Below are 27,512 nucleotides of genomic sequence, written 5' to 3' on the forward strand. Positions count from 1 at the left end.
AAGGAAACATATTTAATGTGACAATTGTGTGCTTAATGATTATCAAAATGCAAGCATCTGTGCTAAATACCCGGGACCCAGCATTATTTTTCAAGGATCTGGCTAGTATTCAAGTCAGGTAATGCAGATTGTATGTTACTTCTCAAAGACCATGGTTCACATAAAAGACACCTTGCCAAGTTAGAGGGAGGCTACACCTCTGTCCTCAGCCTCGAAGGAAATCTGACAAGAGATACTTTTCTCCCTGGGAAAGTCCTTTGAGTTCACTAAGAAGCTGCAGAGCCTAAAAACAGCGCATCTGGTGAAGTGACTGAACTTACCTGCTAAAGAAAGGAAAACCTGGAAAAGGGAACTGAAATTTTACTCTTCTGCTACAGATATTCGGTAGGGCAGATTTTAAAACAGGTGTGCTGAGATGGTTTTCTGATTTATAAGAATTGTTTCACAACAAATCTTCCAGAATAGCAGGGAGCAGCAGTGATTTTATATATAACATAAGGTGAGAGAGGCATCTTCATGGCTGTGTCTGGCTCTGAGGTGCCCTGCAGGAAATGTGTCAGTGGCTCTCCAGGAAACCTGAGGTTCTGTCTTTGAGGGCTTCAGGTTCCCCTCCCAAACCCATCACACTGTTTTGCAGGGAAGGGCAGACAACAGCCATACTGGTTAGAGCATACCTGACTGTCTCTGGCTTTCTTTGCACGTTCTTGCTGACCTTTTAGAATATAATTCAAAGGAGCTTTTCTTTTGAACCCTTCACACACCCAGCTCAGGACACTGCATGAGTTTTCTGCTATTTTTCCAGGATAGCTCAGTAGAGCAGTGTGTGCCTAAATCTCTGCAAGCATCTCGTCCATGCCATGAGGCCCTCTCTGGGATTCACTTTATAGGATTATCCACAAATCTGTGCTTGCTCGGCAAGTGGCTTTTTCAACACTACCAAATGTGAAAGGAAAGTCCTTTTCTTCTGAAATGTTGTTTTTTGGTTTTAATTTCTCAATGGAGAGCATGTCTGAGCAAGTTATTTTTCCACCCCCAGCCAAATAAGATGAAGTCAGTTTCTTACAAGAGAAAAGAAATACGCTGTTTTTTACAGTCTTCCTCCTCAGAACTGTGTTGTTCCCATAAGCTTTCTAGAATAATTTCATTTTGAGCAAAGACTAAACAGGGAAAATTTCGGCCAAGAAGGTGAAAGTTTTCCCATTCTCCTGCCTGAAGCTTGTGAGTGAATAGAAATGAGAGCACTTCTATTCCTGGTGTAACAGGAACTTGGTTTTGAAGTGAGGAGCAAGAATTAGTTCGGAGTGTGAGGCCTGAATGTGCTCCAGGGATCTGTCACGAAACAGAGGCCATGGAGAGAAAGACTGGAGTATTTTGGACTTAGGGGAACTATGCCAGTCTGGAGTTGTTACTCCATGTGATGGAGTAAGTGAAGGTGGGCACCCAGCCATCAGCACCTCTCCCTGCTGTCATCCAAGACTTGCTCAGGAGGTTCCCTCAAGCTGATAGTTCAGAGATTTGTCTTTGAACTACAATGGCTCTTTTTCCTTTCCCCCGACCCCTTAAGCTTTCAACAGAAAATCTTCAGCTTTGGTCCATAGGTTACCAGGGAAAGGATATGTTTTCACTGCTAAATAATACAATTCCTTGTATTTATATGTAGCATGTTTGAGCAACAAACAGTTAAATTAAAACTTCATACATGAATAATCTTCTATGAACACTGCTCATTTTGAATTTAAGGAGAGGGAAAGGACAATGTGTAGGTTAATCTGTATTTTCAATACATCCTTATTTTTTATGACTGTGTTTCTAGCACTACCCTCAGAGTGCAAATGCTCAAAAATGGACTAAAAAAGATAGCTTGTATCACGGTCTGTCTCAATCCACAGGGTTGCCCCTTGGAGGTAACTAGTGATAGTCTCGTGGCAGCTTGCTCTGGGCAGTAGAGTTACAGAGATGTTGGTTGGAGGGGAGGTGTGAAGGTTGTCTAGTCCACTTAACATGCATTTTTCACAGATACCAAGAGTTGAGTGGATGCTCTGTTGTGCTTGTTTTAGCTCTCACTGAGATGAGTATTGGGATTTGCTGTAAGAGTTACCAATCAGTATAAAAATATACTCATGCCTGACTATTGTCCTGGGGCCAGGACTCAGGATTATGGGTTTGCTTAATTAGTACTTTCCTTCCTTCAAAATTTCAGGGCATAGAAATGTTTAAAATGCCTTTGTAGAAATACCTTTTCTCAGACTGAGAATTTGGTTTATATACAGGTGTACTTCTGTGACTAGTCTTGGAGGATTTAGATTGTTTCCAGAAATCAGTGTCGCTCAAATGTGCAGGGGAAAAAGGTTCATTGCAACAATGTAAAATCAAGGCAGCAGGTTTTTTAGCTTTTACTGCACGTGAATGTTCAGTTTCCTTTTGTTCTGGTTTTAATAGTATTGATCTTTTTTAAATGTACAAAAGTAAAGTAAGTCCTCAGTGTATGTGCTGGGGAGTAAGTATAAAGTCAGAGATAAAATTGCATTGTATTCTTCAAGGACAAAAGTTTTTGGATTCTGCTGTATTTGCCATTTGAAAAAAAATTACACTACTTTACTAAGATCACAGAGTAAATAACAGAAAATCAGAAAACCAAATCAGCTGCTGAAGTGCAATACAAGGCATCAGCTCAGCACACTGCATAGCAAAACAGTCAATCACAATGCCATCACTAGCAGCCTGAATGGTAAATTAACATTTCTCTGGAATAGATGAGAAGTGAATAAACAGAGATATATGTAAATACAAACTAAGTAGAAATAGACATGATTATAGATGAGTAAATATGTGGAATCAGCATCAGTTAAGCAAGCAGACTTAATAATTGCTTGCTGTTCATGTCAGGACAATGTGCCAAAGCCTTTAGACAGCAGCCATCATGTCTTAAAAGGCATTTCCTGGGGTTTGAGCACAGTCCTGGGGGCTCCCTTCACCAAGGATGGACAGGGCTCAGTAAGCAGTTAATGTGGGCTAAACCAGAAGGTGGAACTAGGGTTGAGGAGGTGCCACAGTTTCAGCCAAAACTCCCAGGACTGCAGTTCAGGGGTGAAATTGTGCTCCACAGTTGCTGAGAGAAAGGCACTGTCTCCTGGGCTCTGCCTCATCCTGCCCTGAGCCACTGCTCTCCATGCCCTGCTTGGAAAAGAAGAAAAAAGCATCTTTGTGCCAGATTAGGAGCCCAGATCTGTTCCACAGAGGCTTTGATGATGCTGGGGCTCCTTGTAGGATTCAGGTGCCAGTATCTGGAGGCAGGGAGGGCTGGTGAAGGGGGTGAGGAGCAGAGCACTTGCCCCTGCCCTCTTCAGGAGCTGCCACTGCCTGCCTGGTTCAGCTGTAACTGCAACTGCACCCAGAGAATTTAAATCTCTCATATGTCAGAAAAGTAAATTTAAAGGCTGTCATCTTTTGGGATCGCTGAGTTTGTATCCCTCCTAGATCAGGGAAATTCAGCTCTCAGTTTGTCTACAGGTCAAAGCACCTGGGCTGACAGATGTCATGCCCCTCTCCCTCAAGGACACACTCATGGATGTGTGTGGAATGTGAAGGTGTGGAACCACCAGCAGCTCTGCTGGGGTAATTGGTTTGTTATCTTGGGGTTGAACAGGTTTCTTCTTTTACTCAGGCTCCTTTCTACGTGCCAGCAGCTGTCTCTGACCTGTTTATAGGTCAGGTTCGTCTTTGAGGTGGTTGATAAGAATTGTATTTGAAACATGGCCATAGTGTGACCTGTGTGTGGAATGGCATAATGAGTGGACTCTGTTAACTCTCCCTGTGGAGTTAAATGTTTTAGTGCTTTATAGGAATAAAAATCAAATGCTTCTCACGAGGATCAAGATGATCCTTGGATCACATAGTGCAAAATTTTCCCATACAGCAAATACAGAAGAATAATACAACCATCCAGCCTGGATACATAGTTTTATCCATCTGAATCTGTTATGTAAATCTTGAAGACACAGCTCTATTTTCATGAGATTCTTAATTGATTATTTAAGTGTTATATTATACTCTTTTTTTTTTTTTTTTTTTTTTTTTTTTTTTTTTTTTTTTTCATTTTTGCCAAGTCTTTTATGCCTGAATGCCATTTTGGTTGCTTTGCTGACTTTCATTTCTAGTGATTAGTTTCTTAACAAGCATAGGCTAGCCTCTGCAGGTTTCCAGATACTTAAACTAGTATTTTTATGTCAGTCCACATTTAAAATGAAACTAAAGGTTGTTATTTGTATACTGAAAACTGTATCTGTTAATTTTTATGGATGTGTTAACAGCTCTCAGTTAAACTAATGTCAAGATATGGTACATTTTGTAGGTTTGGTGTGTCAGCTGTTCTGTAATTTCCAGTGCTATGAGCATGGTATGAATCTGCAAAAATCCATTTATTAAAAAATAAGCTGTAAAATGGTTCCAAATTGTCATATACCTGAATGAATGCCCAGGGGGCAGGGGGGAGCCTTCTATTGCCCTCATTCATAGGCAAGCCAGATGGACTTTATTCGTTTCAGGAGAAAAAGGTACTCAAGCAGAAACTGTCCTTGTCATGTTGCAGTCTGCACTGAATTTGTGTGGCTGAGGCTATTCAACTTGGATTTGTAGTAAGAGCACCAGTTATCTTATAATTTAGATTAACATGACACATTCCATGCTTATCTGATGTTATGTCCTCATGGGGGTGATATGGTTATTTTTCCAGGCAAGCCAACGTTTATGAAGGCTCCTGAAGATCAGATTGGGATTTCTGGAGGAGTGGCCTCTTTTGTGTGTCAGGCAACAGGAGAGCCCAAACCTCGTATCACGTGGATGAAGAAGGGGAAGAAAGTCAGTTCTCAGCGGTTTGAGGTAATTACCAAAAGGGGGGGGGGGGGGTGGCCAAAAAAAAAAAGCCCAAACCCGAAAATTTGGTGATCAGTCTAATCCTCACAGATCTTAATTGCACAGTAATTATCACTGCAACCTGGGTATCTCTTTGTCACTACAATACAGAGTGTAAAGCTTTAGTGTAAAGCAAGTTTCCTTCCCTGCAGCAATGCAATCTGTAGAGCAGGTGGTGTCCTTTGAGCATGATGCTGGAAACACACCAGCAGGACACCCTCCTTCAGATGGGAGACTGGGGCTTACAGAGAATTGGATGGCAGATAAGAGCTGCATCTAGCAGTATTTTTCTCTTTTCTTTGTCAGAATTTATAAGGCACCTCTTTGACCTGCTATCCCCAGTCGAATTCAAAAGTGAGATGCCAAAACACTATTGGAAATCTTTCTAAATGATGGCTACTGCCATCCCTCCCACAAAGGTGCTTGGAAGGGGAATGGTGAAGGGTTAATTGACATCCCTGTGAGCTAAAGTAGGAGAGAAAGGAAGGGAGAAGAGCAGGTATCAGAAACATCTTTGAAAAGGGGTCCAATTTGGTTCATATTTTACATAGCAAATGCATTTTCACTGACTTTCTCCACCTTTTTCTCCGCTTTCCTTTTTGGTGTTGGGCTCCCCTCTCTAAAACTGCCCTTGCAAATGTGACCCTTCTACAATTCTGCTGCCTTTCCTCTAATCCTCTGTCTTTGATGTTTTTGCTTTCCTGACTGGAGCACAAGATGACTTTGCTGCCCAGAATGGATTGATTCAACTCACCAATTTTAATCATGAATTCATATGTGAGCAGAAAACCTTGATTAAAGTAATCAATTTTAATCTTGTTTTACATGGTTATTTTTCCCTGGTAAAGGTTTTGTTGCATAGTAACTATTTAAACATTCTAATTTTTAAGTAGACACAACCTTTATAGTGAATTATATGCATTTATATGAACAATTTCATACTTTTGTTCACATCAGTTTGGATGCATAGCTTGTGTCAGGAGGTAGTGATTATTTTTTTCCTAAATATCTATTAATTTTACTTCATTATTAGTCTTAATTAGGGAAAATTTGGAATTAAGTTTAAATGGAGAAGAAAACCAAATCTGATGTACACATGCTAGCTTGTAACACAGAAGAGGTATCTATCGTTAGCAAATTAACAACATTTTGGCCTCAGCATCTGTCTGGCCCTTAGTAGTTGTAGCTCTGTTCCTATCACACAGTGTTTGTTCAAAGGATAGCGAGGGCAAAAGAGATTTCTGCTGTTTCATCTCTTAGCTTTTTAGTCCTTATCACTGAAGTGAATTAATCTCTGTAGCTGACTTCGTCTTGTTTTAAAATTTAGCAGTAGCTCTGCCCTTTGTAAAGATTTAGTATATCGTCACAGTTTAATTTCAATATAAGTGTTTTTAAAAAATTAATTCTTTGAAGTGTATTATGGTGATATTCATATTTCTGTTTCTTTACCTGACTGTATTAGGGGTTTCTTCTTGAAACAGAAGGGCTATTCCTTGCAGCATGAGGAATAACAGATTTTTTAGTGGTCTTGGTTACCTTTTGATTTCTTCCTATTTCTCCTGTCACTGCAGAGTCTTGTGGTGCATTGTTTTCCTCCTTCCTGTTTTCTCTCTTTTCATCTTTACGCTGTGGGAAGTGCTCCTAAACAGGCCCTTGAAAATAGGGTGAAAGTTTTGCATGAGGGTAGCAGCCCTAGGTTGACATCTGTGTCTGGAATGAAGGATCCTTTTAGTCTCTTCATCTCCCCCTCAGTTCCCAAGAGACAGGAGTGGGTGGCATCTGCCTTTCCCTCATGCTGTCACCGTCTGCACATCGGGTAGTATTTCCAACGTTTGCTGTACTCTGTGATAGGAGAAGGGTGAGTTTGGCATTAATAGTGGCTTGAGGCTGTACCTTCACAGCCTTGCTGTTAGAAAATATCATATAGTGATCCAGCTACAAACTAATAAATACCTTTTTCTTCCATGTATAAATCAGAGTAATGCATTTTGCAGTTTAGCAGGATGGATGGAAAGACAGTGATTTATTAAAGACTTAATTTATTTATGCTGGGGAAGGAAGTGTAATTACATCATTGTTGATTATGCCAGAGTTGCAAAGTACCCAGTGCTGAGGAACATGAAAACCCCTCACTCTGCTGGAGTTAGCATGTGCTGTAGGTGCTCAAGGTTTTATTCAAGTTTTGTTACTGTTTCCCTGCAATCCCACAAGAGTATATCATTCTCCTCTTCCATCAAGGTGAAAGTTGGCACTAAATTGTAATCAGTGATTAGTAAAATCATTAGTGCAAATATGGCTCAGATGTTTTAAATCATCAGATTCACATCTTTATTACCACGTTGATAATTTGTCAACCTTAATTGATCCATAAAGAACCTCATTGGATCTTCATTTGTTCTGGCCTCCTCAGAGGACAAATACGTTCTTGACACTGAAATTTTTGTGCTACTGCATTTGGAACACTTAACTCACGGTATGGTATTTTAGGGCTTACAGGGCTTGTTTTGTTTTGGTTTTTGTTCTTCAACCCCTAGATTGTTTTGACTTTCAGTGTTTGTTGCAGAAGACACCAGTAATGAAGTGCTTTCTTTTCCTTTTCAAAGGTTATCGAGTTTGATGATGGATCAGGATCAGTTCTGCGGATACAGCCCCTGCGTGTCCATCGAGATGAGGCTATCTATGAGTGCACAGCCACCAACAGTGTGGGGGAGATAAACACCAGTGCCAAGTTAACAGTGTTAGAAGGTAAGGGGGAAGTTTTTGCATTCCTTAAGTGGCAGGAGATGTAGCTTTGGCAGCTACATGTTGATGTGCTTCATTTAAACGACGTGGTGATATTCTAGCTTGATTGGGTAAAGCTGTGTTCTTCCTGCAGCAGTTGCTATAATTTCTCCTATAATAGAACATCATATTTTTGAGACAATCATGGAAGGATTGCAGGTTCTGAGCTGTCTTTAGAGTGTTTTTGTTGTGTGATTGAGAGGTGTCATTTCTGACTTGGAGGGTTATCTACAGAGACATTTGTATACTTTTCTCATCTATTTGCTTTCATATAATACCCATCTTCAGGGTATCCAAGTATTGTATCTGACAATCAGAAACTTAATCTGTGTTGCTGCACCTTCTGGATTAAATCAGCACATAGATTTTCAGGTTGCTCTTCAGGTTTTTAATGTGATGTGAAATTTAGTTGTGTTTGTTTTTCACTGTAGTCACAACTTTTAATTGTGTCTGTCCTGTTAAGGAATAGATTTTCCTCCTTGTCTGCTATACAAGCAGGTTTTATTTTGCTTGCTGTATTATTTCTGCTAAATGTTTGTGGAAAAACAGTTTATTAGATATAAACAGGCTTGTGAACACTTGATATTTTTTTTTTTTAATATTGAATCGTCAGGATTATTTTCTGCTTTTAAGGAAAGGTGGGGTTTTTCCATCACATAAATGTGTTCTATCATTTGTTTATATATAGGAATTTTTAAATGTACTGAGATGTTAGAAATCTGAGGCATTTGGCTGAATGGATTTTTACCCCTTGCATTTTTACCCCTTACAAGCAAGAAAAGGCTTAGGCAAATTGCTTGTGGTTTATAGAATGATGTAGAAACTTCTAAGTAATGGAAAAACTAGACTGGAAAGTATTTATTGTTGTAGGATTTTGAATCAGAGGAGAGTGGTTATCCCAGTGGTGAGTGTGCCAGCCACACATGACAAGTTGCCTATTGTTCCTTGTTTTCCCATCCCCATTTATAGCACAGAGGTAATCATATTTTCCTTTCTGCTCTGTGACAAAGAATACATTAAACAACTGTAATGTGCTCAGGCACCGTGGTGATGGGAATCATAGAAATCATTCAATACCTGATGTGATTGTGTATCTTGTTTCTGGAGGTGGGGCATCTTAAAGATGAGCTTGCTCTCCAGTAATAGTATTATTAAGAATAGGGTAACAAGTGCTACAGACTTGAAAATTATTGGGGGACAAAAATGACATTATTTTTGTTACTTCTTGCCTTTGCAGTAGTGTATGTGAGTGCATAAAGCTCAGTGGAGCTCTTTCAGCAGTTAATATGCAGATCTACATTTAAATGTTTCCTGAAACTGGATTTTTGTGATACTGGATGCTTGAATACCACTCTTCCACGCACATTCCTGTTCCCTTTGGTTGTAGTTGCCTTTATGTATCTTGGATATGTATGCACATGCACACACACGCTAATAATTTATTTGCTCTCTGTTAAGTGTTCAAAGGCCCACAGAGACATGCCTTGCATCAAGGAGCACAACAGTATTTCTTAACTCCATGGTGCTCCTGCTGATTTCCTGATGAGGTAGAACTTGCAGACCACCACATAAATAGGGAGTGTCAGGAAACACCACAGACAGGAAAAGACATGCAAGCACACAATTTAACAGCTGCTGAAGCAAAAGTCTATAGCAGTCAAGCACTGAGCCTGCTTTTCTATTTGGAAAATTCGTTTAATTGGGAGTAATGATAGTTGAACATGATCCCATCAGGTCAAGAATGATCTGCGGGCTGGGGGGGGCTGTGTTTTCCACTCAAACTGAAGAGTATCGACCCCTTGCTGGGCACTGTTGTAATGGGCAAAATTAAGAAACATTTGCTGCCTAACAATTTGTATGTGCTCGTGCATATAGAGTTGTGAGCTTGACTGCGAGGATGAAGAGCTACATGTGCCTTTTATGTTGGCTTAACTGACAAAGAAGATTGGTTCCGTTATGATGTATTTGTATTTAAGAAAATATGTTTTACATTTCCCTTTTCTACGGACAGCTCTGTAATTTTTCAGTCATGTTATCTTATTTTTCTGCATTGTCTGATAGGGATTATAATGTTTCTGCATCTTGTGAAGATGATTTTTTTTTTAATTACTATTAATATTCTTTTGCTTACACTTTGGTGAAGTAGATATTGCCCTGATTGTGGTTGTTTACTCTCAATGGCTTCCAAAAAACAGTGTTAAGTGCCCAAGTTCTGTGCTATGCCATCACTTTTCTAACATTAATTTTGTAGGGGTATTTGAAAATGACACATTTCATGTGGAACCCTCGGTACTCTCAAGACTGTCAACTAGGACTGGATTTTTCCCTCTGCTTTTGGGGTTAAAATAATTTCCGTAATTGGTCTCGGGTGACAGTTTGAATGATACAGGCATTCTGCACTTCCTTTCAAGAATTTGACTAATGCAGTAGTCCCTGGTGCATGACAAAGCTTATCATAGACGTCCTTGTGGTTACATGCTGCTAAATACACAGCATGTATTGATTTTTACATTAAAAATCCTTTATAACAGTAAGTTTCAATGCTCCTTCTCACAATTTGCCTTTAGAACATAGGCCTTAACATTAAATCCAGAAGTCACAGTTAGGGTTTAGCAGGCTCCTTACTAGATGTCTTTGTAGCTAGCTAAGCTGGAGCTTTATTTTATTTAGATTTCTGCGATGTTTTACAGATCAGAAGCAGATTATCCTTTCTAATTGCCAACTTACTTCATTCTTATTATTAAGAGAGAAGCATGAGTCCAGTCTTCCTGGGGAATCAGGAATTCTCACATAAGTGAATCTCCTTTAACAATTTGGTTCCCTACTGCCCTTTTATTCTTTGCTTCCATGTGTCTCATTTTTCCCTTCTAACTGCAGATCCTGTTGTGGCCAAACTACGTATACTTTGTGTAACTGGAAATTATTTCTCCTGTTGATAGTAGAAGAAATAGACATGCGTATACCTTCTCTTCTCATTTCTCCTGGGTAGCTGATAAGCTGAATTATGTATGAGTCATATTGAACATTTCTATCTTTTTTCCAATTATGACCTGAAGCAGCACAGAAGTATGTTTCTGCTTGGCAGAGGAGGAAAGCAGTGCAGGGAGGGGGAAGGCTAGAATCAATAAGCTGACACACATTCTTAAGAAAAGCCTCAGGGACAGTTAGTGGCACTAACAAATTAATAAATATATTATTCAGTGGTAATGTTGAGAATTACAGAACATTTTAAATAGGGAGGTTATATAAAATATAAGTAGGAAGGATGCCAGCATGTGAGAATGTAGCAACAAGCTGATGGCAGGAGTGCAGAAGTCCATGATGTCCTTCCATGAGACTCCTTGTATGTTCTGCATTGCAGGGGTGTCGGGAAAGGTGATGATGTTTGTCTCTGGTTGCCTGTTCACCAAAGGATGCCTTCAGTCTGTTTTCCAGCAGTTTCCATCCAATGGGAAGATATGGAAAAGCAGGAAAAAAGGGTCTTCAAGGGGCAGGGAAAAGTATATTGGTTCTTTGGGAGAAAAAGGTAGCTCAAATACAAAGTATGTTATCAGTCCCTTCTCCTGGGGCTTTCCAAATGGGACATTCAGTTTTGATTTCCAGAACTGGAAAACTAGTTAATTGCAACTGGTCCTTCAATGCTTTACAAGCAGTCTTTTTTTCACTCCCTTGTAATCCAGAGCATGCAGTCATATCCAAGTGACACTAAATATATTCAGTTTCATTTCCCTTTGTTTTTTAAGTAGGTTAAATGAAAATACCATCTCCAATTTCCATTTTAGATCTATGCAAATCCCCTATGCCTCTATCCCAGACTCCTAATCTTGTGGCATGTAGTTATTTGCCTGGAGAATGCTGCCAGGCTCCACAGGAGAGCGGCTCCTGGTAAAGAGGGCAGACAGAAGAATCAAGGAAGAGTTGCTTGCACAGTGGGTTTCAGTTTCAAGGTAACCTGAGAAGTTACGTTTTGCTGGCTGGCTTTGTGCTGACAGAAGTCGAGGAGGTTTAGGAGTGTTTCACTGCTGCCCTGGTGTTGTGTTTTACCATGAACTGAAACATCCTCATGGTATCACCATTGTGCTCAGCACAAATCCAAAACACAGCCCAATACAAGCTACTATAAATAAAATTAAGTCTATCCCAGCCAAAACTAGCACACCTAGAAAGTTTCTGAGTGCAGCAGTTGTCCTGGGGTGGCAAGCACTTCTAGCATAACATAATTTGCTGTTTACTGAACCATGTCATGAGCTTAATTTCTTTCACCATCTGCCAGCTGCATTCCAGTTCCTGGGGTTACCCTGTTTGAAATGCTGTAAATGGTAAACATTTGACTGTTACAAATGATTTCTGCAGAGAGCTAGATCTCGGAAGGCCTGAACCAATATGCCCTTTTTGTAAACATCCATCTAAAAGTGATTTTTGTCATTGGAATAGTAAACAGAAGTTAGCTATGTTTAATCCTTGTTTATGTTTGGTTAGTTACAAACGGATCAGTTGAATCACTGTACTTTGGCTTCATTGCTTTTGCATCTTTTTGCCAGGAAGAATTTCTTGCAATTTGTTGTAAAATTGAAACAATTACAGAGTGGAAATTGAATCTGTTTGCATGATTGTGTAAATGAATTAAAGCTCCCTGTGCTCTGCTGCTCCTGGGATTTGTACTATTCTCTTCATGTCTCTGGTCAAGAGAGGACAGGTCTTTCTTCTACATATTTAAAGTTAATTAACTGTTCCAATATCCTTTGGTCTCTCCCTGGGAAGAAAGACTGCTGTGATCCTACTGCAGAAGTCCTACTCCTGTTCTTAGCTTTCTACACAGGCAATCCCAATAGCACTTGCTGTGGGAGGCAGGCAATTCATGGACCTCTGTAACTGTGGCTTTGCCAGGAGCTCCAGCACAGTGAGACTCCACGTGCTTCTCTGCTTAGGGAAGTGTCCTAACACGCAGTGATGCACAGAGGAATGAAGAAGCCTGAGTCTGTCTGCTTTTCATTGGGTCTTGGCATGTCTCGTGCTTGTTAAAAAGAGAAACATTAAGCCAGCTACTCGTGGTGGCCTCGTTGCAAAGTTCAGGTTGTCACCTAAAAGAATCTAAATCTGAGCTCATGTGGACTTGTGCTATTGGGGTGTAAATAGTGTTCACAAGGATAGAGTGCATTGTGCTGCTTGACAGCAGGTTGCCCAGTATTGGTTGGGTCAATTCAGGAGCCCTCTCATCGTGCTAGCAACTCCAGTTATTTCCCTGGTACTGACCAGTGTGGCTAAAAGGATCCTCCAAGGGGAAAGAGGTGGTCTCTTAGTCCCACTGCATACAGAAGATTGAGGAGAATTTGTGATCAGTTTCAATTAGACCAAGAAAATTTACAGAGACTGTTTTACTTGTACCACCGTTACGTGTCATGCTGCCAAAACCTAGACTGCCATGGTATCTGAAAAACTGTTTCAGCTACTTAAGTTTTGGTATCTAGAGAGCACCTATCATGTTAATCCAGGTGTGAAACTACTGGTTCTATGCATATTATATTTATTTGCTGTTAAAGACTGGATTCAGTAACAACATTAGTCCCGCTCTTATAGTTTATTTTTATAATATTTAACAAGAAAGACTTTCTTGGCTGTGAGTGAAAGACAAAGAAGTAATTTTCTCAGGTGAAGAAAAGTTTTAACTGTTGTTGGTCTCTCCTTCAAACAGGAGAGTCAGCAGATCTTTAGAACGTATCAGACCCAAATGCCATAATTTCCATTTCTTATCTCTGTTTAAATGATTAACTAATGGCACATAACCGTGTAATGTATCCATGATAGCAAGTTCCCTCAGAAGACTGCCATGCACTAAGGTTAACATCCAGGTTCATTCCACAAGTTTATGAAGCAAGAAATACAACCTTTGAAAAGTTTTATATGAAATATCACATTGTTAATGCCAAGCTGAACCCTTTGGAGCTGTGCACTCCCATAAAACGTTGTGTCTGAATAGGTACTGACCTCTTAATCTTGAGAACGTTTTTCTTTTGCAGCAAATGGCTGTTTCTGCATATTACCTCTCAAATGAGGTCCTATGAGATGACATCTGTAACAGGATGGGGTGTTTTCACATTCTTAGCAGCAAGTTTCAGTGGTATTGCAATGCCCAAAAGCAGCACTTGCGATTTGGGAAGGACTTCCAGATAAAAACAAGTGAACTTTTAAGTGTCAAATAAACAAGAATAGGAGTATATTTACAGAATTCTGCAAAAGCTGTAACACAGGGTTTATATTGCCAAGTAGCTTGTAGTTGTAATTGTGCGGTTATATCCTGTAAAAGACTTCTGAGAGCTTCTTGTCTCACATAATTGATTTATTCCAAGTTTATTTAACAGTTTGTAAGTTCTGACTTTGGTACTGGAAATTATGTTCAGCTAAGAAATTCTGTTGCCAGTAGTAGCTGTCTCCATTTTATGTGCTCCATTTCTAAAGTCCCTCATGAAGATATTCAGAAACGTGGACGTTTATTCAGAGCCCTGTGGCAACCCACTGGTATCTTCTGTCTGTTATGACAATGAATAAGTGAGTCTTTAGCATTATTTTCTCTTTTTTTCTTGGGCTGAGGGTGTTGAGACAAGATGCTTCTCACTCTGTGAAACCTTAGAGCTTCCTGGGAGATTGTCATGAAAAGTATGTGAGGCTGTCCTTGTGCTGCTCTGCTGTCAAAGCATTCAGCCTATTCCAATAGGTAAATGAGGTTCAAGCAGATTAGTTTAACTCTCTTGCAGGGATGTGCTCATGCAGGCAGGTTTCTGTCTTGCTGGAGAGGTGTCCCTGTGGGTTGCCATCTCCCAGCTGAGGCCAGGGATGGCCAGATGACTGCTTCTGCCTCTCTCTTCCAGTTTGAAATCAGACAGGTTAGATTAAATTGTCTGTGGATTAAACTAATCTGTTTTGACTCTCCGTTGGAACAGATCATCGGTCCCAGCTGGGAGGCAGCAACCACCAGCGCTGCCTTTCACATCCCTGCAGAAAGGCTGGCATTCCCATGTGCCCCAGCCCCCCATGGCCACAACCATGGCTGGAAAGCTTTGACAGCACTGGGATTTTGATGGTGTCAGTAGACAGTAAAACCAGGGGGAAACATGGCACGGGCCTAGGCTAAAAAGAGTGGTAGTCTGAAAATGGCAGGAGAATTGGAGCAGCAAAGTGAAGGCTGCCAAGGAAGATATGCGTGTCCTGTAAAGTTCTTGTACTAGATATTATGGAGGAAGAAAAGGCAAATATAGCATAGGTATAATTAAAATATTGTAAATCTCGAAGCAGATTATTTTGTTGGGGAAAATAAAATAATTTATTTTATTTAGGTCCCAGTTTAGGTCCCAGTTAACCAGAAAGTGGCCAACTAAGCCTCCTCTTGCTGTAAAAGCCCTGCATGAGTTTCATGGGGGACAGTCTTGGTTTTGATTCTCCTGGTCTCAGTGCTTCCTCCTATTCTGCACCTGCTCCTGTTTGATATCAGGGACTTTTCTGAACATGCCCATGGGATGTGGATGTGCACACAAGGAGTCTTGCAAAGGCCTTTTCAAAGCCCTGATGAATTGATGAATTTTGGAGATAGACGTTTGAATGGACTCTAGGGTCATAGCTGCATTTCTTGATTCAGTTGGTCACTGGCTAGCATAATTTCTCTTCATCTCTCCCTCTCCCCTCCCTGTGTTTCCAAGCAATATGTGCCAGGCTTACAGCAAAAATTCTAGTTATTTATTACCTTTCATACTATTCCTGTCACTTAAGGTGATTTGGCTCTTCTGACTTGATTTTTTTGAATGTCATCTTTATTTACAGCATCTCCACAGCACTGTCAATTCAAGCCCCACGTTTTGTGCAAAGGCTGCTAATGAATCTCATAATTTCAAAACTGATGTTCGAGGAACTTGTTGATAGGGACCATTATTGCATGACTAATAAAAAAATAGCTAACAAGAGAGTGGAGTTGATTAGGTGACAGTGAGCCCTGATTTGGCTCTCCAAATGTTTATTTGGTAATAACTAGTTTGAGGATGGACCTGGTGACTCTCAGATAATAAAATTATTGCAGAGGACTGGCAGCCAAAAGAAAATACTTTTATTAATGAACTGTGTATGCAGTGTTCTAGAAGTCTTTCAGAGAAGCAGAAAAAAGACATGAAACTCGACAATTATAAATTAATCATTTCCTCATTGTAAAAGGCATTTAATGGAAATTTATTTAATTCATTTGTAACAGGCAAACAAGACCTTAATTCCTTTAGATAATTTATGTAACTGTAAACCTTTTCAGAATAATCCACACATATTTCTTGTCAGATTTAACATCTACTGGTGACCACTGGAAATTAAAATAATAGGTCTTTATCATCAGATATTTCAAAAGACCTTTCTTACGGCTGGATCTCTTTCAAGATGCCTTGTTCTGAGAGCATCTGTGGCAACCTGTTATTGACAGATGTGCTCTCCGTAGCTGGTATGTCAGTCCTGCTGCTGTCTCCTGCTGACTAATAAAGTTTGTTGCTGGTGTGTATTTGTAGAGTCTTTGAAATCTGTTAGGTTGTGGAATGGCCTTCTGAAAGAAGTAGTAACTCATTGCTTAACTACTGGAAATTAATCAGAAATGCTGCTTGATAATGGCACGTGCTTTGCTTCCAAGGAAAAAATGGAAGGGCAAGAGCAAGGTGTCTGGAAAGCCTTTCTGAGGCATTAACTATTTTTGCAAAGTTATCTTTTATATCTGCTCATAACCAAGAGACTGCCCACAGCTTAGTGACCTGTTGTCATTTACTGGCATGCCATGGCTTACACAGTCACTTAAGATGGTGGTCTTCTGTACCTTCTTGTGCAAAAGTGGGAGAATATATCCGCTTGATTAAACTGGAGAGTAAGTTCTTAAATGAAAAACAGAGATTGGAGAGTACAGAGTATGATAACTATGACTGTGGGGAACGCAGTGCTTCCTGCTATAAAAGCAAAAACTCTGTGTGCAAGGAAGGTTCCATCCAACCACCTTAGGTTCTTATATTCTTCCTCTCACTAAAAAAATAAGGTAATAGCCCCAATTAAGTCATTCTTGGAAAAATCAACATTTTAAAATGTAAGACAGAAGAGTGTGAAAGTGGAATGTAAGTGCATGCTAATAAATCTGTAGCAACAGCAGCTGTTCAGAAGAGAGCATGTCCGTGTAGGGAGTACAGGTGTTTCTTACTGTACCTGTGGAAGAGAACATTCAACAAGTATTTTAACTTTCTCTCCTATGGAAAAAGGAAAATCACATAATGGCTGCTGATGGGCTGCCTTTTTATCTTAGTCTGAGATGCAAAAGAAAGCATGTTTTGCACTGAAAACCTGTAATATTGATCATTCCAACAGCTGGTTTCTATGTATGATGCTTATTCACAAGTCCCACAAGTAGTTATCCTTATGATCTCTTGTTGGTCTTGTGTTGATTATATAGAGTATGATGTCAGGAAGGCTCTATGGTTGTGATGCTTGTTAAAATGCAGTGCCCAGATAATGAGCAAAAGGAATGATTTGCCCTAATTTTGGAAGCAAGAAGTAATTATTGTGAATGTTTGCTGTTAATTTTAACTTGAGCTGCTAGTGACTAAAGTCTGTTTAGTATCAAGCAAGATAACCTAAAATATATGCATTCTACATGCTGTCTTAGAAGCCCAGTGTTGTAGTAGTAAAATACCACCTTCCCCATAGACTTCTCTAACAGCTGTTTATTCTTGTGGTTATTTCAGTTGGATAATAAAGTAAGTGACTCTTTTTGGCACTCCCACCTGCTCAGATTTTTTCTGCCCAGAGCTCCGGAATAGCTCTTTCAAATCCTTTATCCTAAGGAAACCAGCAGGTGTGAGGTATAATAAGATCTGTCTTTTCAAGATTATCTAGTGCCTTGATGAGGTAGGTTGGATGTTGCAATGGGAAAACACTGCAATGTATTCATCTGTCGTGCTAATCCTGTGCTCTATTCCTTCAATCCGTTTATCACAAGGGTCCAGCATGGATGAAACCTTTCCAGGTTCTTGGATGTTAGAGTTGAGTGGAGAAGTCTAAATAGCAATCAGAGCTATATCTTTTTCCAGCTGTAGTGGGCAAATGTTCACTGTTGTGTTGCTGTTCCAAGGGGCAACTGGGGAAAATTTCCTTGTGGTAAGAGTGCCTGTCAGCACGGGATGCAGAATGCTTTAAGTAAGACTGGCTGCACAAAGTGCTACAGGCAGTAGAACTGGTATTATGATATTTTAGCTTTGATACTAGTGGAAAGGTGTTGGAAATATTAACCTCTTGGAAACCATAAAAACACAGAGCCTTGCTTTTTGGTACTACAGCTCCAAAATGGTGTTTTGTTTACAAGCAAGGCAATATTGGAATTTATTTTTCTGTATCTCTTTGGTTTAGACATTGCCACAATTGGTCCCAGTGAGGAGAAAGTCCTTGGAGAGAGAACAGAAATGATAAATATTTTGATGAAAAATGCATAAGCTGCACACGAGGTGGTACTAACAAAAGCTGCTGTAGGGGAAGGTAATGAATCGGGGAATGCACAGTCCAAGGTGACAAGACATCCAGTATAAAGAAGGTCAGGAGCTGGAACAGAATCAGCCTTCTAAAGAGAGCTTGCATCTCCTTCACTTTGAGTCCTAGGAGGGAGAGTAGTGCATGCCAGCAGTGCTACAATTCATGGAAGTGCCTTCCAGATGGAGCTCTACTCTGAATGTGTGACAAACAAGCCAGGCTAAGCAGAGCTGCTTGTTCCCTGGAGCCTGTCTGGAAGGGAGACAAGAGTCCAGCTGAACCTTGGCAGGTATTCATACACTGAAAGCCTACATATGGTGGAGATGAAAATGGTTTACCTGCAAGAGTGAAGAGGTCAGCATGTAAAGCCTTCGCTTGCATGTTCTTTGTTAGAAGATGGGGCACTGGGTTCTGTCTCCTGGTTAATTTGGACAGAGATTTTCTGTAAGAATATCACTGATGTGAAACCTATCTGGATTATGCATGTCATTGACAAACTCAGCATTGAAGTTGTTGAATGGGGAGAGTCCAGGGGGAAACTCAGTGTGTATTCTTTGCAAATAAATTATTTGGTTGCTTGTTTTGGATGTGAATTTGTCCCTTCAAAAAGTAGCATTGCAGAGAATCTTAGCTGATGCTGTGCCTGCAGGAGTAATCTGGCCTTGTGGAAAAAACAGCAGTTGTTTTGCCTAAAGGTGGTAGGCTTAATCAGGGTCCACCTAATAGGCATGTAGTGCACATCCCAGCATTGTAACTTCTGCTGCCATGTGTTCCTGGTCCTGAGGAAGAAATTGCTGATCAGATGAGTAGTATCCAGACTTGAATTTAGCAAACATGAATGAAATCTTTATGCTTTGTGGTAGGACTTTCAAAAGGAATGAAAAAATAAAAGGGTTTGGGAGGATTTGTGTTTTTACTAATTAGACACTAAAAATTATAGAAGTATTAAAAAAAATAATAAAATAAACTTTTAGCTCTTGCCTCAGGCATGAATTTACTAGCTTTAGTTTGTTGTGCAGTTCGGTTCATTGATCTTGTCACAATTGATGATTCATTAAGTTGTGACTACTGTAGAAATTACAATGCACAGATGTAGCTGAACTGCACATCTGTGTGCTCCCAATGTGTTAATGATTTAAAAATGCACTTTCTCTCTGGCCATCCACTGTGCTTCAAGTGCCAACTGACATTTTGTATTACTGAGCCATTTGTTGTGGTTGGCAGAGGGAAAGTCTTTCGGTTCTCCTTGTACTTTTTTTGTGATTTCTCTGTGTATTTCAGATAGCTGAATTTGATTTTTCCCAGCAGCCTTGGCCTTGCAGAATGCGAGTTGATGTCTGTCTCTTTGCAGGCTGCCACTTTTTTAAGTGTCACCTCCTTTCTCCTGGTGTTTGCTTGCAGCATTTGGGGTTATTTCGTGCACCAAATCGTGGCGAATATGTCAAACTCAAAAGCAGGATTTTCTGGTTTACTAACTTCCCAGGATTCTGAATTTTAATTTTTGAAGTTTGTGTGAGGTGGTGTTGGCTTTTGAGAAGACCTCAAAAACTTTCAGTGTATTGACTTAAAGACTGACTGGCACCAGAAATTCAAGAATTAAACCATAAAATGTCTTAATTGTTAAACCTACCCCTAGCCTCCACCCTGAATTCAAACCAGTATTCAGACTGGCCCTTATTAGAGACTTGCATTTGATAAAAGCAGAAATCCGGAGTTGTCTGTCTAATGGAGTGTGGCTTTGCATTGATGAGGCAAGCTATACCCACTATTAAATCATGGAAAGGTTATGGCTGTATTGTGTAGTTAATGCATTTTCTTGTGGTTACATTCTGTCTCTAATACCACTTTCCAGTGCAACCAAACCCATAAGACTCCTCTTGCTTCAGGCCTTTCGGGGAGTACCCAGGGAGAGCAGACTGCATCTGTTCAAGCCCGTACCAGCCAGTGTATGTGGCTCTGTGTCCACCTCCAGTTTATCGTGGGCTCTGTGCTAAGAGGGTCTGTGTCTGGTATCTCTTACTCGCATCCTCTTTGGTTCAGCCATGCAGACATTTCTTAAAGGCAGATTAAAGGATGTCTTTAAGAAATTATTTACTATACCATCCAAAAAAAGTGCTAAGCAACTGTAAGTCCAGCACTAACTAGTTAGTTTACTCCAATTGTTTATATATCATTCCAGTGCTGAAACTGTGTAATCTCCACTCCAATCCAAGCCATTTGTCTCTTCCTGAGATTGTAAACCCTCTTCTCTGCCCTGTGTCTCTGAGATCCCTTCTTCCACGTAGGCTTCTGTAAACCCTCTTCAACAGGCTGAACATTTGAGCTCATTAAGCCCCTGTTGTTTGGCTTATTTTCTAGCACCTGGCTTTGTTTTTAGATCATCTTGAAATTCCCTGTGCTGTTTTTGTGCTTTTCTAGAAGTACATGGATTGCAATTTGTGCTGTATTTTGCTGCCATAAGAAACAGCTGCAAATGATTGAAACTGTCAGGGTTTTTTTGGGGGGTTTTTTTGGGGGGTTTTTTTGGTTTTTTTTGTTTTGTTTTGTTTTTTTGGGGGTTTTTTTTTTTGGTTTTTTTTTTTTTGGTTTTTTTTTGTTTTTGTTTTTTTTTTTTTTTTTTTTTTTTTTTTTTTTTTTTGTTTTGTTTTGTTTTGTTTTGTTTTTTTTCTTCCCAGGAGTCAATTATGAGTGCCAGAGAAGTCTGTAAGGACCATGCTTGGAGGGATGATTCCTTCAAGTACAAGTACATACTTCTCTGGCCTCTACTGATTCCTCAGGCATTTTTGAACTTAAGGCAGTGGGATTTAGTAAAACTAATGAAAGAAGAATCTAGTTATGCTTTGAACTTTAACTTCTGGTGTGCATGTAATATTGCATATAACAAGATGTTTCCCAGCTTCACTGTGTGGTCTGTAAAAAAGATACCTGTTAATGTCTGATATAATTTATGCCCTGCAGTCTTTGTGCTAGAGGGGACAGTGGGTTCTTGCTATTATTTTTAGAAAGGACTCTGGATTTAATTGCTCTCTTTGCATCCATGCTTGTGTCTTCATGCTGAAAAGTGCTGATATATTTAGTTGTGATTTAACCTATGTTGTTTGCAATAGCAAAATTATGTGTCCTCATGTGGTAGAAACAGGGCTTGGCAGCACTGTGGAGCTTTACCTTATTTGGCACAGTATTGAATATTGTGAGCCCTTTCAAGTGTCATCTTCCAGGCCTCCTTCCATCTTGCAGGTTAAGCATATGGTTTTGCTCATTCCTGTGGCAACTGTGTACACATCTGGAAGACTCCAGGAGCCCTTTTTCCAGGTGATTCAGTGTACGGGGTCAGACTAGACAAAAGATGAAAGTTCAGGAGGGGTTTTGTGATAAGCAGTAGGAGGGAACTTACCTCAGTGACTCAGGGTATTTTTTTCAAATTTCTGGTGTTCAGATGACTTTGTACTCTCTTTTATTCAGCTGTAATAAGTTGGAAGTTGCCTCATTAATCCTGCGCAGTTTGTAGCAGTAGCCTGTCTTTGTTATTTATAATGTAAGATGCTCCATGATTTTGAGGCAGGATGTGCTTTGCATCTTGCCTCAGTAGATGTGGTGAGGGTGTTTCCCTCTAAGGCAAGAGCTTAGCAGCTGTGGAAGGCTATATCCAGGTCTTCCTTGTGTCAATTTTGGCAGCAGAAGCATGGACATTCCCCATCTCCAGACTTGACCAAGGGCTTTTACCCAGCAGAGGCAAATTTCAAAAGCTGTCAAGCACCAGGACAATTTTTCACTCCCTACCTCACTGAAATTCAGCCCTGGATCAGTGAATGTGTCCTAGTATTCAGGATCCCCAGTTCAAGAATTTGAGCTACTTGATGCAAATGAAGGATGGTAAATGACAGTCACCCATCAACACTTGATTGAAGTCAGTTTCCCCTTTTTTCTTAGGACATTTAAACCTAACACAGCTGAGCTGTGATTTGTGAGGTATACAAGTCCTAAGAAATGCTGGAGTGAATTGAGGAACGGAGCTGAGCCAGACAGAACAGGTTCTTTTGATCTTTTCTTCCTCTTTTATATGCAGAAAGGCAAGAGAACTCAGGAGTGTCCTGTGTCCCATCTAATCCTGTGCTGCTGAATAGTGCCTTTATCTGACCAGTGGCAAATAGATAGTGTTCATGAAAAAAATAAAAATGGCATGTTTAACAAAACTGTCTGAAACATAAGTCACAAAACTTGACAGCTCATCTTCTCCACCTTCCTAACGACTGTGTCACTAACACTCATTGAAGCACAGAATTGAAATGCCTTCTCTTATCACTTAACCTGTTCTTTTATGGTATACATTTTTTTTTTTTAGAATTGCAGTACTGTTGGCCTTTAGATCAGTGCTGCTATTCTAAGCCTGGCAAGTGCTGCTTTTCTATGGCTGAAAAATGAGTCTGCAGAATCTGAATATAACCTAGTGATTCATTACTTTATGCACTTCTCAGTTTGAGATATGACATGCTGAATTTCATGGAAACTGGACCTCACTGCCAAATAACAGAGTTTGAACTTGTTCTTCTTGTGGCATTAATTTACAGCTTCTATGGAGGATCAGATAGAGGGGTGCAGACAAACGATTCACCAGCAGAAATTACCCAGATTCCAGTTACACAGTTAACAATGACTCTGTAGTGCTGTTAGTGTGACCCTTTCAGCATTTTTAAACTTATTTTTGCATTTCTTGTAGGCGGCCATTCTATCTTCATGACATTCCTGACAGATACTCATGGAAAACTGGGATCTTTAGAACTGAAGCCCTATAGTTAAATACAAGTTTCAGTAGAGTTTTGGCTAAACCATAGAAAGTTTTGCCAGTGTTTCGTCCCATCACCAGTGTGTGTTCCAGGCTATTTTTCATTCTCAGTTAGGAAGAGAAAGTGAACATTGTTTCTAATTTAAGTTCTGCTGCATTTCCAGTAAGCAGCATTTAAGAGAGTACGCAGAAGTCCAAAGTTTGTTTAGAATAGAGGTGCAGCTCTGTTGGTTGACTGTACTTATCTTTAGTATGCCAGTCAGCTGCCTTAGATGATAACCTTTCACTTCAACAATAGAATTAAAAGCAGCTTTTGTTTATTCCTCTACCATAATATTTTTATAAAAGAATCTGCATATGATCTGCTAATGCTTTTCAGGGAAGCAGAAGTACACTAAATGCCATTTTTCAGGACATATTTGTGTGCTACCATGTCAGCTGCTTTGTGCAGCAGTGCAGAGTAGGCGTTCTACTTGCTGCTCTCTCAATAGATCTGTTGTTTTTCATAAAGATACTTTCCAAGTACCTTATCAGTCTGCCTTTTTAAATAACGTGTAGAGGGTTCCCTCTATGAACTCTTGAGTATTTTCCAAAGCAAATAAGTTGGAAATTACATTTGGCAAACCCTAAACTCTGAATAATGCAGGTGCAACAAATGGTTTTATTCTGTTTTCTTCAGTTAGAGCTTAATTTCTTGGTGTTGAGCATTTCCACCCATCATAGATGTGCTCCTTGCTCTAGCATCTAGGTGCAATTGGGTGATGCTGCTTGAGTAATTGTGTCCGAGGTGGCTCTTCTTCATTTGGGGTTAACTCAGTACTTGATTTACACCAGTAACGTAATTTGCTACTCCAGTTCTGAGACTATGCTAGGTGGAAAAGGTCTGGATAAAAAAGTGGGCCTTGCACCATCTTACTTGTGCAACTTGAGTTTGTTTCCTGGATGGCAGTGGAGGAAGGAGGCTCAGCTCACAGAGGGGGCACAGCAACTTCATGTGCCATTGTTGACTGTGTCATTAGAGTAATGAAGGCTCGGATTGTGGAACCTCATAGCAGAGCCCCTGAACCAGCATGGCCATGCAGGCAGAGCGTGCTGCAGTGAGCTCTGCACAGCCATCTGAAAGTCCAGGGAGGAGACAGAGCAGTAGGTGGGTACACACAAACCTGTGCATGTGACACGAGATAACACAAACAAAATGATTGCCTGGAGTATCACTGGTTACAGCATAACTGTTGCTCAAATCCTGGAGAGATCCAGTTGGAAAAGAAAGGACTGTAGTCCTGTGCCTTGGTGAATGTGCTATGGAAGGGCCTCTGTCTTAGCAGGGGGAAAAAATGTGAAGAAGTTTGTGTGAAAATAGGAAGTGTGGGTGATGAAGCATTGCAGGTGCCTGGTGAGAGTCAGCACCTCAGTGGAATGCTGTATATCAGGAGAAGCATGAGTCTTTCAAACAGAAAAATAGTGGAGTCTGTTGTCTTAAAGAGCTCAGGATAGTAGCTGGACAGCCCTCACTGAATGGTCAGACCTCAGCAATTTAGTATTGGGTAGCTTCACAGCTCTGTCTGACAAGGATATACTTTTATTCTGTTGTGCATTAGTGTAATCCAAAGAGAATTTCCAAAGAGCCTCTGAAACCTTTTTAAGATAAGTGCTTTTGAGGCTTCGTGACATTCAGAATGTTAAATGCTGAAAGAAACCTTAAAGGAATAAAAAAATTTTATCATGCGAATATTCACATTTTTAATAAAATAAAGCAACTGGTAATGGAAGGAAAAAAGAGTCAGCACAGTCTCAGGCAAATGACTGGCAGAGTTTCACTAGTTAAAAATAAGGAAGGTTCTGAAGTGTAATGGAGTGAATCACTTATGACCAGTTTTATGGTAGAGTAATCTGACATTTACTTTCAATGGTAAATACAGAAAATGATAGTGAAATGCTGAAAATGCGATGTCATAAAAGTTACAGCTTCCTCATCAAGTTTATTATGCTTTGGGAGATACAAGGTCTTGGTTGCTCCCTGGAATAGTTAAGATGTTTGAAATTTAGACACTGAAATGTAAACTAGTCCTTTGCTACCCATAGGTTTCAAATGGTCAAATATAAGCACAATTATGCAGCCGAGCAGTTCTGCTTGAGTGCCCATTGCCTGCAAGTGGCTGCACATCAGTTGGTTGTGATCTGCAGGTTTCCACGGAAACTGCATGTACCACTACCTGTGAATAATTGAGAATGGCAGCTGTAATGAGAGAATTTGGGGCAAATTGTGTAAATACTCGTAACTAGATTACGAGTGGTAAAATATTTTCACTCTAGATGAAGATTTAACTTCCAGGCTTAAGGAGATTAAACTGAAGAGGTCTAGGAAAGAATCTGTCCTTGTGAAATCTGGGGATGAGTGTGTTTTAAAAACCATTGCAAATTCTCAGAATTTTTGAGCAGGATTTGGGAAAGTTTTTTTTCTGTGTGCTGCCTCAAGAGTCTGCTACCCTTTGTATTTTAGTTCTTGGGGGCAGGTAATTGAAAGGCAAAAGCACTGAATTTGTTGCAGCTGTTTTTGGCTGGGAAGTGACTGCTCAGACCCCACTGCTTAGGGGCAGGTGCCTTGTTCCTGTCCTACTTTCAAAGACATGTGAGGATACACCAGAGGTTTGAAATAAAATACCCAGGCAGCATCTGCCAAGTCTCCCCTGATTTTCCTCTTCAGTTTATGTATTTTTTTTTTTTTTTGTAAAGTTAGATGCAGTAGCTTAATATTCAGAGCACTCCTGTGCTCCTCAGTGTGATCTGCATAAATCGAAGGAGAGATGCTACAAGCTAGCTTTTTCTATAAAGACAGCTTTGTGTGTAACAGAGAGGAAAAGACAGCTGGATGTAACAGGATTCACTGTGCTTGCTGCTCAGATACTGTAGACGTGTATTTATGTTGGGTTGAAGTGACCTGAAGAATTTCCATTGCCCATCTCTGGGCATACTGTCTCTTGCACTGAGCTTGCAGAAGAAATGTGTGCAGTCATGCCATTGGGAGATGCGTGTGTTTTGTATTAGCATAAGGTTAAAAAGAAATTGTGACTGTGTTGTGTGCTGCAGGTAATTAAAAGGTTTGGGCTAAGACATCATAGTTAATTTTATACAGAATTAATTTGAAACTGGTTTTGTTTTATTTTCTGCCAGCAACAGTGTCTCAGTGCTGGTAAAGTAGTAGAGTCTATTTTTGTGTGAGCCCAGAGCAAGCCAGGGGGTTGGCATTACCTGTTAGAATATCTTCTTCATCTGGGAAGCTTAAAAAGTTGGTGCTAGACTCCCAGTTGTTCTCATTGCCTCTCAAACCAGAGGAAGAACGGGGAAGTAGCTGCTTGTACAGTTTAGAGAGAAAATGTTAATTGGTGTAACTGAGCTTTCCTCCTCGGAAGTAGTGAACTCTGAAAAATCCCAAATCCTAAATGTTGCTAGGCTAATTGGATGGTTAAATTTAGCAAAGCTTCCACTGTGCCTTGCTGAATAAAACAGAGCTGCCATTTATTATTTAAATGTCGGTTGTGACATGAGGCAGTAGCTCAGGGTGGGCTATCTTGCAAACCAGGCAATCTACTAAAGTTATTATTGACTTGAAAGATGGAGCTTGTCATGAATTGCATCTGCAATGATGCTGTCAGTTAATTTTGAGCCAGATAGCTGTAACCAGCTTTCATTCCACTAGCAAATATCTGGGGATATATGGGTTATGTACTAGCAGTGCTTGGCTGAAGAGGAATTAGTTTTGTCTTACAGTCAGTGATCCACAGCATCCAGCAGCTTTAATAATTAAAACCAGAACATGTCTCAAGACGCTGATCTGAGTATGTAAAAAGGAGGTACCTTAAACTCTGTATTTTGTTTAAAAAAAAAAACCCAACTCACCAAAGAAATGCTCTTCTGATGACTGAAAGGTTTAATAATAAAGAAGGTTAAATGGGAGGAAATAGTCTTGCTCAGGTTTCCCTCTGCTCATGGTGCCAAAGCCTTGTCAGAGTGAAATATGTAACACTGGCTGAATGGCTGAGCAGCTTCCATCTGCTTCAGGATCTCTCAAAGATAATCAAGAATGATGAAAATTGTTTCTTCATTTTTGACCTCTAACCAACCTGTTAGCCTTATGTCTATAAAGCAAGGGATGTCTCCAGACTGGACATAAATTGTAATGCCAGTGTAGATCACAACTCCTCTATCAATATTTGAACTGGAAAGAGCTTATATCAGTATAGCAGCAGTTTATTGTATTCATGAGAGGAACTTTGTACCCTTAAGACTCATTAATTTGACAGAACCCTAATAGCAGCTTGCAAATCTTACTGCCATTTCTTGCAGGAAGTGAGGTCCTTCAGGATATGCTGTCCCAAAACTAGAGGAGCCATTTGCAATGTTCATAGCCCATGCCTGCCATTTTTCTGCAAAACAGGAGATTGAGTCTTTGCCACAAAGATTGGTTTCACTGGCTTTGCTGATGCTTTTTTTTTTAAATCTTTTTTTACTTTAT

The 27,512-nt window shown here is 40.1% G+C and overlaps 1 protein-coding gene across 4 annotated transcripts in view; it reads left to right on the forward strand.

Moving 5' to 3' along the window:
* PTPRF (protein tyrosine phosphatase receptor type F) overlaps nucleotides 1–27,512 on the forward strand; it is a 375,120-nt gene that overhangs the window by 175,944 nt on the left and 171,664 nt on the right. For all 4 annotated transcript variants that reach the window (XM_053984683.1, XM_053984684.1, XM_053984685.1 and 1 more), the window contains exons 4-5: nucleotides 4,733–4,878; nucleotides 7,515–7,656. In XM_053984683.1, the coding sequence (XP_053840658.1) occupies nucleotides 4,733–4,878; nucleotides 7,515–7,656 (288 nt within the window). The remainder of the gene's footprint in view (nucleotides 1–4,732; nucleotides 4,879–7,514; nucleotides 7,657–27,512) is intronic.

Source organism: Vidua macroura, chromosome 9, assembly GCF_024509145.1.
Source record: "Vidua macroura isolate BioBank_ID:100142 chromosome 9, ASM2450914v1, whole genome shotgun sequence".
In the NCBI taxonomy this organism is placed as follows: Eukaryota; Metazoa; Chordata; class Aves; order Passeriformes; family Viduidae; genus Vidua; species Vidua macroura.